This window comes from Petaurus breviceps, unplaced genomic scaffold (assembly GCF_028583685.1).
Source record: "Petaurus breviceps papuanus isolate PSGF00001 unplaced genomic scaffold, PetGlider_PUasm1.0 90459, whole genome shotgun sequence".
Lineage (NCBI taxonomy): Eukaryota > Metazoa > Chordata > Mammalia > Diprotodontia > Petauridae > Petaurus > Petaurus breviceps.
Window position 1 is genome coordinate 2,980,891 of NW_027187259.1, and position 15,713 is coordinate 2,996,603.

At 45.3% G+C, this 15,713-nt stretch overlaps 2 protein-coding genes across 3 annotated transcripts in view; both read left to right on the top strand.

Annotated features, from left to right (window-relative positions):
* Positions 1-15,713, top strand: part of SH3BGRL (SH3 domain binding glutamate rich protein like) — a 100,671-nt gene that overhangs the window by 77,198 nt on the left and 7,760 nt on the right. The window contains exons 2-3 of the mRNA XM_069062562.1: positions 9,393-9,578; positions 12,978-13,058. Coding sequence (XP_068918663.1) covers positions 9,393-9,578; positions 12,978-13,058 — 267 coding nt within the window. The remainder of the gene's footprint in view (positions 1-9,392; positions 9,579-12,977; positions 13,059-15,713) is intronic.
* The window catches only part of LOC138141729 (transmembrane protein 182-like), a 276,562-nt gene that overhangs the window by 48,182 nt on the left and 212,667 nt on the right, over positions 1-15,713 (top strand). The window lies entirely within an intron of this gene.

The following is a 15,713-nucleotide window of genomic DNA, read 5'->3' on the forward strand; positions in this document are numbered from 1 at the left end:
AACTCTAGGTAAAATCAGCTGAGTGGAAAGCACTTTTTTCTGCTTGAGTGAGATAGCATTGAAAAGGAATTTATATATATATATATATGTATATATATACACACATATATTTATATATACATACATGTATATATATATAAAGATATAAATATCTCATCTAGAGTGAAATAAGGAGACAAGGGAGGGGGAGGGCAGCGCAGAGGAGGGAACAGTGATCCCAGAGTCATCCTGACTTCATCAAGAACAGGACATGTCAGACTCACCTCTTTTCCTTTTTTACCAGTGTTATTGGACTAGTAAAGGAGAAGAATGCTACAGATTCTTACAAAGCCTTTGACCAAGCATCTCATGTTTTTATTTTCCACGGTCTCCCTTAAAGATGAACAGATGTGAGCTAGGCAAAAGTTCAGTTAGGGAAATTCAGAGCTGGTGGAATGGCCAGACCCAAAAGTTCTTAATGTTCTACTGAAGTGCCCCAGGGATCTGTGCCTGATCCTATACTATTTAACCTTTTTATCAGTGACTTGGATGAAGGCATTGTTGGCATGCTTATCAGATTCTTAGATGACAGAAACCTAGGGAGAAGAGGCTAACAGAGTCTGGATCCAAAAAAAATCTCAGCAGGCTAGGATCCTGGGCCAAAAATCTCAAGATGAAATTTAAAAAATTTACTTTATTTTTTCAATGAACGAAAGTAGATTTTTCTATTCTCCCTTTCAGTTGAAAAAAAAAAGTCCTTATAACAAACATTCATAGTCAAGCAAATCAAAGTTCTTCAGTGACCTTGTCCAAAAATGTATGTCCCAGTCTTCCCTGATTCCATTAAGATGACATTTAATGGGGACAAATGTTAAATGTCACTCTTGGGTTAAAAAAATCAACCTCAAAAGTATATGATAGGGGAGGTGGTTTTGTTGATAAAGATCTGGGGGTTTTAGTGGGTCATAATCTCAATGTAAGTCAATGGTGTGCAGTGGTAGGGAGCCACAAAATCTCCTGTGATCTTGGGCTGCATGAAGTAAGAGGGGTGCCAGTCCTGGCTGTCAGACTGCATCTAATACATTGTGTTCAGTTTTGAGCAGTACATTTTGGGAAAGACATTGATATATTGGAGACTATTTAAGGGAGGGCAGCCAGCATGGTAAAGACTGGGCCTTAAGTCCCTGTCTTATGAGGATCAGAGGAAAGCAATGGACATGTTTTTCCTGGAGAAGAGAAGACATTAGGGAATCTGCTAGGCATCTTCAAGTATGAGAGGCCAAGGCTTCCCCACTGTAAGGGTCCTTCAAAGGGCATCAGTTGGTCCAAGTTGCAAATCAGCAGATTGTAGCTTGATGTAAGAAAAAACTTAATTTTCTAATCTGTAAAATGGAGATGGCTACCATGACAGCTCATGAGAAGTGTCTCCTGGCAGAGCCCCAAGCCACATTTCTGGAAGGGTATCCATGTTGATGAAAATGGGTTGGGTTCCCTCTGGACCCTGTTATGTCTTTGCTCCCTTGGGAGGTTTCCCAGGGCCAAAGTGATGGCTGTGTTGTCAGAATGATCCTTGAAGCATCTAGCTTAACCCATCCCATACCTCCCTGCCATTTGGAGTGGGCCCAAGATCCCTTCCAAATTTGCGGTAGGTGCTGGGACTAGAAACCAGGTGTCCTGAGTCTCAGTCCAGAACTCTTTCCATTGCATCACCCTGGCTTCTCTACAGCTGCCCCCTGGGAAAGGAAAACAAGCCCAGTGGCCGTACAGCTGGGCAGATGGGCTGGGCCCTGGATGTGGGTCGTTAACACTAATGCCCTTCCATCGATTGCTTACTAGTTGGCTTGTGGTTGGGACTGCAATGTTCCTTCTCAGTGTCTGTTGCAAGCAGGAGAGGTTAGCTACCATATTTGGTGCTCATCTGCCTGTCCAATGACTTCACATCAGTCTGTTGGAGAATTCATGTGGTTGGGTTTGGTTTTTTTTTTTAGCTTGTCTAAATATGGCAAGGCTGCCTGGGTAATCAAGGGGACCTGAAGAAGGAGCCCAGCAGCTGTCTTCAGTACTGCTTTTTTTGGTCCTGTCCCTCTCAGGTTGGCCCCTGTCTCAGCTGATATGAGGAGAAGGGGCAGATTGGAGAACATTCCCATTTTCTTGGGCCAGAGTCTAACAAAGATAGAAACACCTTGCCCCAAGATGAGGATTAATAGACTGGGGTGAATTTTCTTATTTAACTTACTGTCACTCTAGGACCCTGTCTTCTCATGATTCATGAGAAAACCCAGTGAGGAAGGTAATGGAAAGATTACCATACCCATTTCCCAGATGAGGAAACTGAGGGAAGCAACTCACAGTGGGCAGTCAGGATTCTGACACCTAAGCCATGGTGCTTTCCACTTTGCCACTTGGCCTCCATAAATCCACAACATTTGGTAGGAGGACTTCATCGTGTATATTGGTAACTGTTGCCTACATTGGCTCTGATGGTCACGATGGCTCATGTTTCTTGAACACTTTCCTTCCCATGTGAGGGAGAGTGCCTGGTGAGATGGACAGAGCACTGGATTGGGCATAATGAGACCTAGCTTCCAATCCTACACCTGCTACTGATCAGTCCTTTGGCTTTGGCCAAATGGCTGATCCTTTGTGCGTGCTGAAGAGGTTGGATAAGAGGGGATTTTGAAAGTCACTTGTGGTCTTTGCCTGGACCTGTGATTTCATTTCTGTAGGAAAGTCCCACTGAGGAAACGCCTTCTCCCAGTACAAGTAATGTGCAACGTAGTCTTGGAGAGTTGCCTTGTCAGTAAAGTGTCTTGCTCGTGGTCATGGTCATGTGGCAGATGCTGTGTAACATAATATGATACAAGTTCTATCATAAGCCAAATAGTCCAGAATTCTAGGTAGGCAGTGCAAATATTTTTACCCCCACTTTACAGATGAGAAAACTGAGGCTGCAAGAGGTGAAATCAAGGTCACACCTGGGAATTGTCCATTTCCTCCAGCCCCTGCTTGTGACAGATCACTGAAATTGTCATGAAAACACCTGGTGATTTCCCTTTCTCCCAATTTACTTGTCAGTTGTGGGAAAACAGTTTAAATGGATTGGCAGCTTCCCCCTCCCCCATCCACAACATTAGCAAATGAATGCAACCCCCCCCCTTTTCTTTACATCCTTCTCAAGTTCTATGGACTCCCTGTTGTCTCTATGCTTTAGTGTAAATCACTTAGTAGGGATTTTATCAGCTCCACTCAGTTGACTTTTAACTTTTGAGATGCTCACTGGCCATCTCACTGTACTTTTCCAGAATGTTGCTGGGAATACCTGTTCCCCAGCTCATGCCCCGAGCCTTGCCTGGCTTCTGGGACCTACTATGCTCCTGAGGGGGCACCTCCATGTATGGCAGGTGGGGCTATTGCTGCCATCCTTGTCCATCAGGGAGCCCTCTTAGTGCCTTTCCCACGTGGCCAGGACCAATGTCAGGTGGCGCTGCCAATCCTCACTAGTCTGCTCTGAAGAACAAACAGAATCGTGCACAGTTAGCACTTTAGAGGGTGGAAGGGACTTTGTAAACGGGGTCTTCTGTAGGCATTCTCCCATTTAGATAAGATTGGTGAATCTCTCTGGAGTCCTTGCAAACAGCCCTCAGTTCTCATGATGCCACCCCAGGCCCGGGCTCTCAAGGGAAGACCAAAGGTTCATGCTTCTTTTTTGAAAGAAAATGTTTATTGATGTCTTGTGTTTTTACACGGCCTTCATTTCCAAATAGATTCTTTCCCCCTCCCCTACCCCATAAGTCTTCCCTTCCAACAAAGATTACAAAAAGAAAGGGAGGTCAGTAAAACCAATTACCATCAACTGAGTCTGATAGTGTATGCAGTGTTCCCCAAGCATAACCCCCCACCTCTGCAAAGGAGGGAGGGAAGGAGATGTATTTTCCCATTGCCTCTTGAAAACCTAACTCGGTCATCATTATAACTACACAGTGATCAGTTGAAAGATAGTTTTCATAGCAGATATTATGAGGAAATTGAGGCCTCTGGGCTTTCCTGTATTCATTTGAACCTTGCTTAGAGTCAGGGCATGTTGGGGGCTCTAGGTTTTTGGTGCAGTTGGATCAGGATTGTCAGAAAGAAAGGGGCCTAGAACAAGGGGAAGTACAGTCATACCTCTCTGAGTCCTGGGGAAATAAATGCCATCTGCTTGTCTAGATTCTGTCCAAAATATTGGCTGTTTTAACTCTCATGTTGCTAATAAGCCATCCTGCCGTTAAGTGTCTGGTCATTGTCTCTCTTGTGGGCTTATGTGTGTACCATATCCCCAGGGAGGTGGTAACCTCATAGGAGAAGGCCATGCCTCATACTTCACAACACCAAGCATATGTTTGGGCATCATCTGGGTTCCAGACTTATTGACCTAGCAGAGAAAGTCCTCTCCAGCCTCCTTCCCACGTTATACATGTTGGCACCTAGCAGAAGTTTGGCAGCTGAAGGTGTCGGGTAGAGGAAGGAGCCAAAATATAATAGAGTTCCAGTCTTGGCTTTGCCTCTTACTGTATGACCTTTAGCAAGTCATTTCCCTTCTCTGGGCCTTGGTTATCTCCTCTGTGAAAGGAGTAAGTTGGACTAGACTATCACTCAAGATCCCTTCCATGAAGCTTTAGTGTCTCTCCTTCTACCCATCTGTACCATTTTCAGGTACATGAGGTCACATGAAGTGAGGATGAAGGCAATGCTTACAGTATAGAAATGGATCATTTGAGAAGCAATGCCCAGGATCAGTGGAGGAGAGGTTTGGAGGCAAGAGGGTCTCCCTTCCATTAGACCATGTGGGCCTTCCCTTAGTGCTGGCTGGTCCTGACCATAGTGGGAAAGGTACTAGAGAGCTCCCTTACATAGTTGTCAAGTCAACAAAAATTTGTTAAGGACCTACTATGTGATCTAAAGAAAGGCTAAAACTGTTCCCACCCTCAAGGAGTCCACAGCTTAATCGGGACAACAAGAGGCAAACAGCTGGGCACAGTCACATGGGTGGGGGGCTGGAAGGCAGGGGCCTTGGGATGTCTTGGCTACTCCATGCATTTCAGCCATAAGGGACCCTTTGGGAAACAACCTTAGAATTGGTACTTACCTCATCAGTACCAGGGAAGTCATTGCCGGACCTTAATTTTGAAACCACCACAGGTCTGAGCATCTCTTTAGAAATAAAGTGAGAGGTACCAAACTGTTCTTAGGTATGTATTTCTTCCAATCTGAATCTAATTATGTATCATCTTAGGAATCAAATGTTCTTTAATTATGCCTTGCTTAGCTCTGTAGAGAATTCTATTTTTTTTTTTAATGGGAAAATGGAAAACAGCATGTGCTAAAATAGCATCAGAGGTGGTGGTGAGAAGATCCCAGGATTGGGAGGCAAGGGATTTGGATTCCTAGCCCAGCTCTGCCATTGCTGCTGCCTTTGGGACCTGTTGGGCTGTGGATGAGGATTGGCTCTCCCTGTCTGGGAGCTGACCAGGGTGCAACCTCGGTTCAGAAGTGGGCCACCGGAAGCTGGGAAAGCGGGCTGGCTTGGTAGCTAGGGACAGAGGACATGCTGATCCCTGGGCCTGAGAAAAGAAAACAGACCAATTGCTAGAGCAGCTAACACAGGCTTAGGAAAAATCTAAATGAGAAGGCAAATCTAGTGACTGCTGGGGAGCGGAGCATTCCTCACGCTTTTGCCAGGCTTCCTGGAACCTTATTCTTTCCAAAGCAGCTGTCCTGGTTCTTTCCCCAGGGTCCCTGTGCTTAGAGGCAGGGCCCACCAGCTCTTCTCCTCACGTGAATGCATTTGTGTGGATTTGTACACAACTGACTTCCTGTGTGACCTTGGGAAATTTGTTCCCCAGTTCTGCATTTCCTCTTTTGTCAAATAAGGCCCTTGAACTAAGTGATTGGAGCCTTTCTTACTCCAAAACCCTGCAGACACACCCCTGCCAGAAGTCGAAGGGACAAAGGCCAGCAGAGCACTTGAGGTTTTTTCCCTGGGGCCTCTGGCAGGGGAGATCCCGTGATCCCAGGGGGATGAGAAACCATGTCTATTGTCATCTTCATCCTGGCCCCTCGGCTGGGCTGAGGAGAGTATGTGAAGAAAGAGTTTTGGCCTGGTCGCTCTTGAAAACATTGCCAAAACGAACAGCTGGAAACAAGTGTGTCTTATGGCGATTGGATTGAGCAAGAGGAAGCCAGGGAGTTAATGTCCGATGATGACATTCATTAAAAACAGTCCCAGGATCAGCCTGGTGGCCTGACCAGTGGCAGGCAGTGGGGGCAGGGCTTTCACATTAGACTTTGCTTCCAGGAGTGGTTTATGAGATGAAATGTCAGCTTGTTTTGTCCCAGGGTAAATTTGGAGGAGCCGGCTAGGTAAACAGCAGTGCTTTTCCTGCACCCTCCCTCTCGCTGTGCTGGAAACAGAACCGCCTTTCCTCAAGTGGCCTTTGAAAAGAAATGGTACCAGTTGGAGAAGACTGGCTATCATATATATATATATATATATATATTTTTTTTTTTTTTTTAATTCACTCTCACTTGTCTTTTTAAAAAAATCCATTTGTGGGCCTCAGTTTGTAAATTCAGAGTTGAACAGTAGAAATTGTGATCATTCATCCAATTCAATTCAACCTATATTTAGTAAGCACCTACTATGTGCCAGGCACTGATAGTAGGGACACACAAGACAGAAACAAAGCAGCCCCTGCCCTCAGGGAGCTTATATTTTTATCTTACCTTTTATAAAAGGGGTGTGTGGAGGGGGTGTTAGTCTGTCACAAGGATTGGCCTATGGGCCATAGTTGGCTAACCCCTGTTTTAGATTATTGTCAACATGTCTTGTAGTTTTTGTGTTTTCAGTGCTCAGAATGCAGTGGGTCTGTTGGAGCCTTAATGCTGTCCTATTTTTTTCAAGGTAGATGAGTTAGCTCAAACTGTATAGGATAGATTCATGATACAGATAGACATGCATCTATCTATTTCCATTCACTCCCTACTCTGATGCCTCAGTATTGAAATTAGTAGTTGCTTCTTGATTGGTTGGTTGGTAGCCTAGAGGTGAGTCTGGGCCCTCTAAGGCTGGGGCATGGCTCTGCCAGGTCCGATTAGGGTGGGAGGGCCCTGAGTGTGCTCAGCACCAAAGGCCAGCGACCAGCTGCTGAATTTCTTTGGCCACTTACAGTTCATGAAACGGCCTCCTCTAAGGTGAAGGAAGTTGTTCCAATCTGTGTTGTTGGATGGAGTGGTCACCCTGATGAAATCATGGATCCAGGCCACTTGGAGGAAGTCTGATATAGCCAGCATTTGCCTTGTTACTATTAAAGCCAGTAGCGGTCATGAAAAAGCGATTCCTCTTTCTCTGTTCTCATAGCATTTTGGGTTTCTCAACCGATCCTCAAGCCTTTGAACTGTTCTTGGTTTTGTTGTGGTCTGGATCTGGGATTTTAGTGCTGTGAATTCCAATCCTGGGAACTCTCTTCCTTGATTCAGGTGGGCAACTTGTTTATACCTTCTAGTTTTAGACTATTGCTTGGGGCCCTAGTATGCATCAGAGACATGACTTAACCCAGGGCTGCCTCTCACACTCTTTTTCTGTATTTATACCCTAATTTCCTTCTCTATCTATGGATGTGTCACACTCCCCTCCTCCACTAGATGGTAAGTTCCTTGAAGGCAGAGGCCTTACATTACAGGTCTCTGTCTCTCCCCACAGCAATAGTACAGTGCTAGGCACACAATAGATGGCTAATCAATATTTTCTGAGTGAATAATTTGATTAATGTCCCTTCCATCTTCTGAACCTCCTGGCACTATTCTTTCAATACTATCTAGGCCTGTCTCTTTGCTTCTTTGTGGGGCAGAGGAATTATGGTTTGGCTCTCCCAACATAGGGAGCTCCTTCTACAGATGCAGATTGAAGAGTGGCCTGTTGTGCTGAGAGGTGATGTGATCTGTCTGGCTGAAAAGCAGGACTTAAATCTGTCGCCACACTAGGCCGCGTCTCAGCATTACCTCGTCTTGTTGCATGTTTACATCCATCTAGATTGTAAGCTCTTTGAGAGCAAGGTACTCTGTGGTGGTATGCTTCCTTTGTGCTCCCCACTACCTTGGACAGCACCTTGCACATAGTAGGCATTCAATAATAATGCCTCCAATTTAATACTATAATCTTCTTTCTGCCATATCATATTATCAAATGATAACAAAAAGTAGTCTCTGTAAGTCACTTCTAGACATTTGTGTCCTGGCATTTGGTCGCTTTCAGGACTTATTAAGGTGTTCATTGTGAAAACATAATGACACAATTATAAAATGAGGTCACCCCACCCCCCTCCCCCAGGCCTGAACTGTTCTCTGGTTGGTTGGCGTTTGCTTTCATTAAAGTAGCTCTGGATTTGTCATCTGCAGCAGCATCGGGGGCAAGGTTTTGTTCTTCCCTTGGCACTCTGAATGCTCACACTGGTTTTTTCTAAGGCAGAAGCCTTGTCAGTCATCCCCGAGCCAGTGTGAGTTTCCATTCTTTCAAAGAAACTTGACCCTTGGCACGACAGACGAGAAGCAAGCTTAGCGTAGCTTGCTGGAAAACAGCTGTTCCCTCCAGGCAGCAATTGTTCCCTTGCTCTGCCCTGTGCTGGGGCACAGGGGAAAGGTACCTTAAATCTCAGACTTCTGACACATGGCCAGAAGTGGCTTAGTGTTCTCTGGGTTGGGGGCCAGTCGGGGAGGGGGACTTCAAAAAGATTGACTTACATTCCTGGGCGGCTCTTCCATCTACTTGCAAATTGCATCCATGTCCGAAAGAGGGTGGCAGTAATCCCAAAGTCTTTTTTTTTTCCTGTATTTGTTTCATTTGTTAGAGAATCTATGTCATTTTCACCCCCGAATTGTGCCTGGAGTGGATGGTTTTCAGTCACATCTGTTCAGTGCAGTCCTTTCAGTTTAGGCCCCACAAGGAAATGAGAAGATAAGCATCACATGATGCCTGCTTGGCAGGCCACACCACCCTAAACATGTGGCTGCATGCAGAAAAGCTGGGCAAGGATCATTTCTATTGAAAATATTCTGTATTGTAAATAAACTGAGCAGTCTGGCTGCCTCATCAGGTATTAGCTCTATTACTTAAGGTTGTTTGTGGTTGTCAGCTGTGTGAGAGGAGCGAAAAAGTTTGGGGCTCAGAAAAAAAGCTTTGGGGGCCTCTTTTCAAGGTCCTCAGTGAGCAGACATGAGAAGGCAAAGCAGGCTCTCTGGGGATGGTGGCTATGTTGGCTCTGCCCTCTTCATTCCAATTCCCTACTCACTTGACCTGAAAGCAACATATCTAAAGTCATTTCTGTCTGTTCATCAGTAATATTTTTCTTTGGTGGGGGGGATGACTTTTATTGTTCTAGATTAAGAAGAAACAGCAAGATGTCTTGGGCTTCTTGGAAGCAAACAAGATAGGATTTGAAGAAAAAGATATTGCAGCCAGTGAAGAGAATCGGAAATGGATGCGTGAAAACGTGCCTAAAGAAAGTCGTCCAGCCACGGGGAACCCGCTTCCCCCTCAGATCTTCAACGAGTCCCAGTACCGTGGGGTAAGGACAGTTCAGGAATTCTGTCCATTTTCCAGCTAGGCCTTTACCCTGCACCCTCTTCTTTGGCCTGTCTGCTGTCAGACACGTGAATCCTCCACAGGAAATGCAGTGCCGTTAGGAATTTGATCTCAGATTTCCTTTACTAGCCTTCATCCTGATTTCTTCCAGTCAGAACAACTAGGTGTTTTATTTCTGGTATGTCTATGGCAGAAACCCCTGGAAAGGATTCAGCTCCTCTCATTACTTGATTCTAAGTAGGTAAAAAAAAAAAACAACCAAAACCCAACCTTCTTGTTCTTCCTCCCAGCCCACGGTTGTTTTCACGAAGGAGGTTTTCACGATCTTATTTGTCTTTGAATTGGCCATAGGGTTTCCACATTGGCATACGTGCTGGTTGTGATGGAGTGCCCCACCACCCCCACCATCCCATCAGCTTTGATGTGTGAGATATTGAGGCCTTTCTCCTTCAAGTCAATGGTCTAGTAACCCTGTCCATAAAGGAAATGGGGGTGGTCTAGCCTGACCTGCTCTAGAGGAAGCCATGCTAATAGTTTGTGATCTTTGGTAGTTAAACTCCTTTGAAGCAAGGCCTTGATAGTAGCATCTGGGGGAGGCAATTTCCAAAGTGTGCCAGGAACCCCTGGGCCTCCACTTCTTGGTAGGAGAGCTCACTTGGGGCAGCCGTGTTTACTGGAGGTCAGCTGCCAGAAGGTTTAGCAGCCTACAGAGATCTGGGTTTGAATCCCAGCTGGCCATTGGGCCATTAGACAAGTTCATTTTGGGGAGTAACCTTTGCTCTCATTTGTTTATCTTCCCCTATTGTCTTTCCAGGTTCTTTGTATAAAGCATGTGAGCCTGAGTCGTCCCATATGGCACTCTTCTTTTGACTGATTTTGGTTTTTTTTAATTGACTGCTTAGAATGTCTTGCTCAATTCGGTTCAACAAATATTTACTTGCTCCTGTGACATCATAAAGAATTGAAAGGGCTTTTAGAAGTTAGAACACTCTCCCTGCCCCCGTTCATTCATTCATTTATTCGTGTTTGCATTTACTCAGACATGCCTTTATTCCAGAAGGGGATTATTGAATACTTGCTATGGGCCTGGCACCATGCTGAGCCCCAGCAGGTAGAGATAAGAGGAGGCTGAAACACAGGCCCTGCCCTTGAGGTGCTTACAGTCTAATTTGACAGACAAAAGGGACATCTATGAACCAACTAAAGCATGAGCCAAGTCTACAGGCACTTATTAAGCACCTAAAATAATTCTAAAGCAGCCAGAACGTCATTCAATTTAACAGCCATTTGTTAAATGATGCCCCCTGTGGAGAGAAATCCCAGGTAAGCGCTGTTGGCCTCGAGACAAAGGGAGACCTCGCTAGCTTGCTCTGGTTCCTCTGCCCAGATGGATGTTTTCACATCCATTAACCTCCTCCTTCTTTGCCACCAGTCTTTATTGGGGGGGGGGGGGAGGGGGGGGCCGTTTTTTGCCTTGCCTGTGCCAGTCTGCAGCAGCAGCAGCAGCAGCAGCCGGGGGAGAAGTGCCAGGAAAGAGCTCGAATCTGAGCTGGCACAACCAGCTTTTTTCCACAAGAGAGTGTGTCAGTTATTAGGAGAGGCCTAGGGATCCCATCTGTCTTGTACTAGTACAATCCAAGGCTCACCAACTTCATTTTCAGGTGGGAAAAACAAAAAGATGTTTTTTTCTTTGAGAAAACCTCAATTCTTTCATGTCTCAAATGCTCCTGAGGCTTAGAATTGGAAGACATCTTTGAAGTTCCTTGTAGATTTATGGCCCTTGGCAACCAGCATGTGATAGAGGGGCCCAGATCCTCAGATTGTGGCACAAGCCCCTGACCAGAGTTTGCTCCCATTCTGAACTAGCAAGAAAGCTGCCTATCCTCACAGTTGTTACTGGAGGCCAAGTCTGTTTGCTGCTTTGGAGACAGTCAACAAAAAATGACTTCTGGGCCAGTGTATCTGGAGAAGACTTTTTTTTAAACAGTAGAGGGCTCAAGGTTACTCTCAAGTCAGGTATTATGGGTAGAAGAAGGATTAGACTTAGTCTGTTAGTCCTCAAAAGGGCAAATTAAGGCCTAACATAAGGGAGCGCTTCCTCGTGCTTTGAGCTATCTCAAAGTACAAGAGTCTGCTTGGGGAGGTAAGGTCATGGGTCCCTCCTGCCCTCCCTGGATATCTTCAAGCAGAGCCTGGATGCCCCCTGTAAAATTCCATGATTTGTCTTGAACTGTTTAGGGGACATTGATATCAGGAATCAGTTTGCTTCGCATCTAAAGGTGTCACTCCCTCCCTCCCTCAAAGGCTAGATGGTATTGCTGGTGGTTGGGGTGCCTTTGTAGAAATATGTTGCTTATAGATGGATGCCTTAATTTCTGGAGAAAACTTTGGGTGTGGCAAAAGCGAGCTCCACCTTGTTAAAAGGAGCCAAGAACAAGATTGTAATGACTGCTTGGGCTTCTTGGGGTGAGGTGCCACTAGCTCCAGGGAGCCCAAAACATTGGCTATAGTATGTGTGTTGGGAGCCTTGGCCCTACTTGGCAAGCCGGGAAGAGAGGTCATCTTGGAGAAGCAAACCCATCAGGACTGCTTTTTCACTTCTAATAAATCAAGCAGAACAGCAGACTTATTTTGCTACAGCTTTTAAAATTACAAGCAAGATCTGAAAATACCACTTGTCTCGGCTCAATTTGGGTTATGTCCTACAGCCTTGTTGAAGTGACTATTTCAGTCACTTAGGAGAAGTTCTTTCTTTCTTTATTTTAGGAGAAGTTCTGTGGGCCTGGTAGGATAACAATGATTGTAGCCACAACTCCAGCCTCCCTCAATCTTGCAGACCCTGGGTTAGTCTGGCTTCTAAATTCTCAGAAATCTGATTGCTGTTGCTCAGGTCCCCAGATGCCCCACACGGGGATACAAATTCAGCACCCACCATCTCCGTCTTCTGCCCAAGGACCTCAGAAGCTTAAACTTAGCTGGGGCGCTGGTGAACATTTCTTCTCTGATGGACAATGGGAGAGAAGCAGTCTGGGAGAAGACTATTTCTAAGCAGAGGAGAGAGGAAACTACTGCTTACTGAGAAATTGTAGGGTTCTCCCAAGATACAACTGTCTAAAGTGGCTTGAAATTAGACATGGGCTGGAGGAAGGAATTCACAAGTTGCCTTGCCTCCAAAGCCCCCAGGACTGCTGTGGGCCTGAGCTTTGCCCCTTTGCTTTATCTCCTGGTAGCTTAGCACCAGGGCATTGAGATCACTCTACATCAGGGACAAAGTATCAGGCTTACCATGGGCCACCAGAATCGGCCCAGTTCTACAGTCTGCTGTCCTTGTTTCCTTCATGGCCCTCAGCACTCCTAATCCTCTGCCTTCTTCTTCATTTAGGATTACGATGCATTCTTTGAAGCCAGAGAAAATAATGCAGTGTATGCCTTTTTGGGCTTGACAGCCCCACCTGGGTCAAAGGTAGGTTCTCCTTCTGCTTCCTAGTTGACAGATGATGATTTCTGATGTTGTACAATAGTCCTCCTGAGAGGCTGGGGGCAGTGTAGGCTATCACAGACTGGCAGCCCTGCCTCCTCCCGAATGCAAGGCAATCCTGGCAATCCTCTTCCACCCAGAGTACAAGTTCACCCTGACTAGACAGCCAAATGTGATCCATAACATCCCAGGCTAAGAGAGGCAACAATGAGACTTTCCCACCAAGCTCCCAAAGGCAGCTAGTTTCCCATTGATCAGCTCACAAAGAATGTTAAAGACTCCATTAGAGCTGTCATGTCCCTTCCTCAATCACAACATGTGTTCCACGCTGTGGTCATTTTCTTGGCACTATGTGAGGAGAAATGCTACAGAGGGTTCTATTGGTGAGCCTGACGAGTGAGCCCTGGGGTTCAAAAGCTGGCCAGTGAACTGCTGGCTGAATTTGGAGCCTTTTTCTTGCCAAAGTCAGATTCCTTGTCAAGTGTGTCATCCCATGAGAGTGCAAATAAAAGAGACAAAACCAAAAAACAAAGACCACAATGAATGGCCCCTTGATGATATCTCTATATTTCCCTGGTAGGCAGCACAGCTAACAGGAACTCTGCCTCCAGTGTAGAAAGGCGGGGTTGACATGCTTACTGCTTTCACTGGAGACTATAGGGTACTGATCTGAGTCACCCTCCCAAGTCTAATCCTTGCCAAACTGGCTTTTCCCATGGATGAAATGTCCTATTTTAAGTTCTGTCTAATTTAAGTCTTCAGAGACTTTGCTGTGTAAATGTCTTAGTGATACCCAGGCCAAGTAGGGGCATCAATGGACAGCTTTTTAGTGAATTGCAGGTCAGGGGTCATGTGTTAACACTGTTATGAAGCTCAAGTGTGACAAACTTTAAAGTACTATCAAAATGTCAGTTGTTATCATTGTTACAACTACTGCTACTACTGCTGCTACTGCTGCTGCTACTACTACTACTACTACTACTACTACTACTGCTACTACTACTATTACTACTGCCACCAGCACCACTACTATTATTCATATCTGGTAGCTCCCTTCCCTTCATTCTGAATTAGGTCAGTCATTATAGGTAACATTTCTCTAGTGCTTAAAGGCCTACAAAGTGCTTTACTAACATCTCATTTGAGTTTCATAACAGCCCTGTCTCCATTTTACAGGTGAGTGACCAGGCTCAGAGAGGTTAAGTGACATGCACCAGGTCACAGAGGCATTATGGGGTAGAGCTGGAATTTGAACCCAGCTCACTTGACTCCAAATGTGACACTCCTCCTGTACCAAGAGACCATGTAGGCTTTCATAGCCATGAAGCTTTAGATATCCAAGGGGCTTCTCAGACCCCATTGAGGCCTAATATCCTATTATTTGAGCATTTCTCTCATCTGTATTGCTTCCAGAAAGCTAATTCCTCAGATGCATTTGCTATTTCTCATGAGTAAAATAATAGACTCTAGAATTGGAAAGGACTTTAGGCATCATCTCTCTCATTTTACAGAGGAGGAAGCTGAGAACCGGAGCAGTCAGTCAGTCAGTCAACAAGCACTGTGCTATATATGTGTGCTATTTGTCAGGCACTGTGCCAAGCACTGGAGATGCAAAGAAAGGCCAAAACACAGAACCCAGCCTCCAGCAGCTCATATTCTAAAGGGGGAAAAGACAACAGGCAAAACATACTAGAATATTTGGGCCAAGAAGGCAGATAATCTCTGAGGGGAAGACACTGGCAGAGGGGGAACTGCAGAAGGGAAGGAAACCAGGAGGCAGAGCTGAAAGGACAAAACCTTATAACCATGAAGGGCTACCAACACAAAGTTGTGCAGATGGTGGGGGGGCCACTGTCCTGTTGGAGAGAAGTTCAAGCAAGGGGCAGATCTAGGATTCCAGCTCAGATCATCTGATTAGAGATCAAATGTTCTGTACCCTAAGGGGCAGCTAGGTGGTATGGGGGATAGAGTTCTGGGCTTGGAGTCAAGAAAAACTGAGTTCAAATTTGGCTTCAGACACTTATTAACTATGTGACCCTGAGTAAGTCACTTAACCCTTGTTTGTCTGATTTTCTTTCTTTCTTTCTTTTTTGCTTTTTTTGGAGGGCGATTGAGGTTAAGTGACTTGCCCAAGATCACACAGCTAGTAAGCATTAAGTGTCTGAGGCTGGATTTGAACTCAGATCCTCCTGACTCCAGGGCTGGTGCTGTATTCACTGTGCCACCTAGCCACCCCAGTTTGTCTGATTTTCATCAACTGTAAAGTGAGCATAATAATAGCACTTATTCCCAGGGTTTTTGTGAGGATCAAATGAGGTAATATTTGTAAAAAGAGCTTAGCACAGTGACTGACATGTAATAAGCATTTAATAAATATTTGTTTCCTTCTTTCCTTTTCCTTTCTTCCTCCCTTCCTCTTTCCCTTCCTTCCTTCCTTTCCTTTTTTCCTCCTTCTCTCCTTTCCTTCCTTCTCTTCCTTCTCTTCCTTCCTTCCTTCCTTCCTTCCTTCCTTCCTTCCTTCCTTCCTTCCTTCCTTCCTTTCTTTCTTTCTTTCTTTCTTTCTTTCTTTCTTTCTTTCTTTCTTTCTTTCTTTCTTTCTTTCTTTCTTTCTTTCTTTCTTTCTTTCTTTCTTTCTTTCTT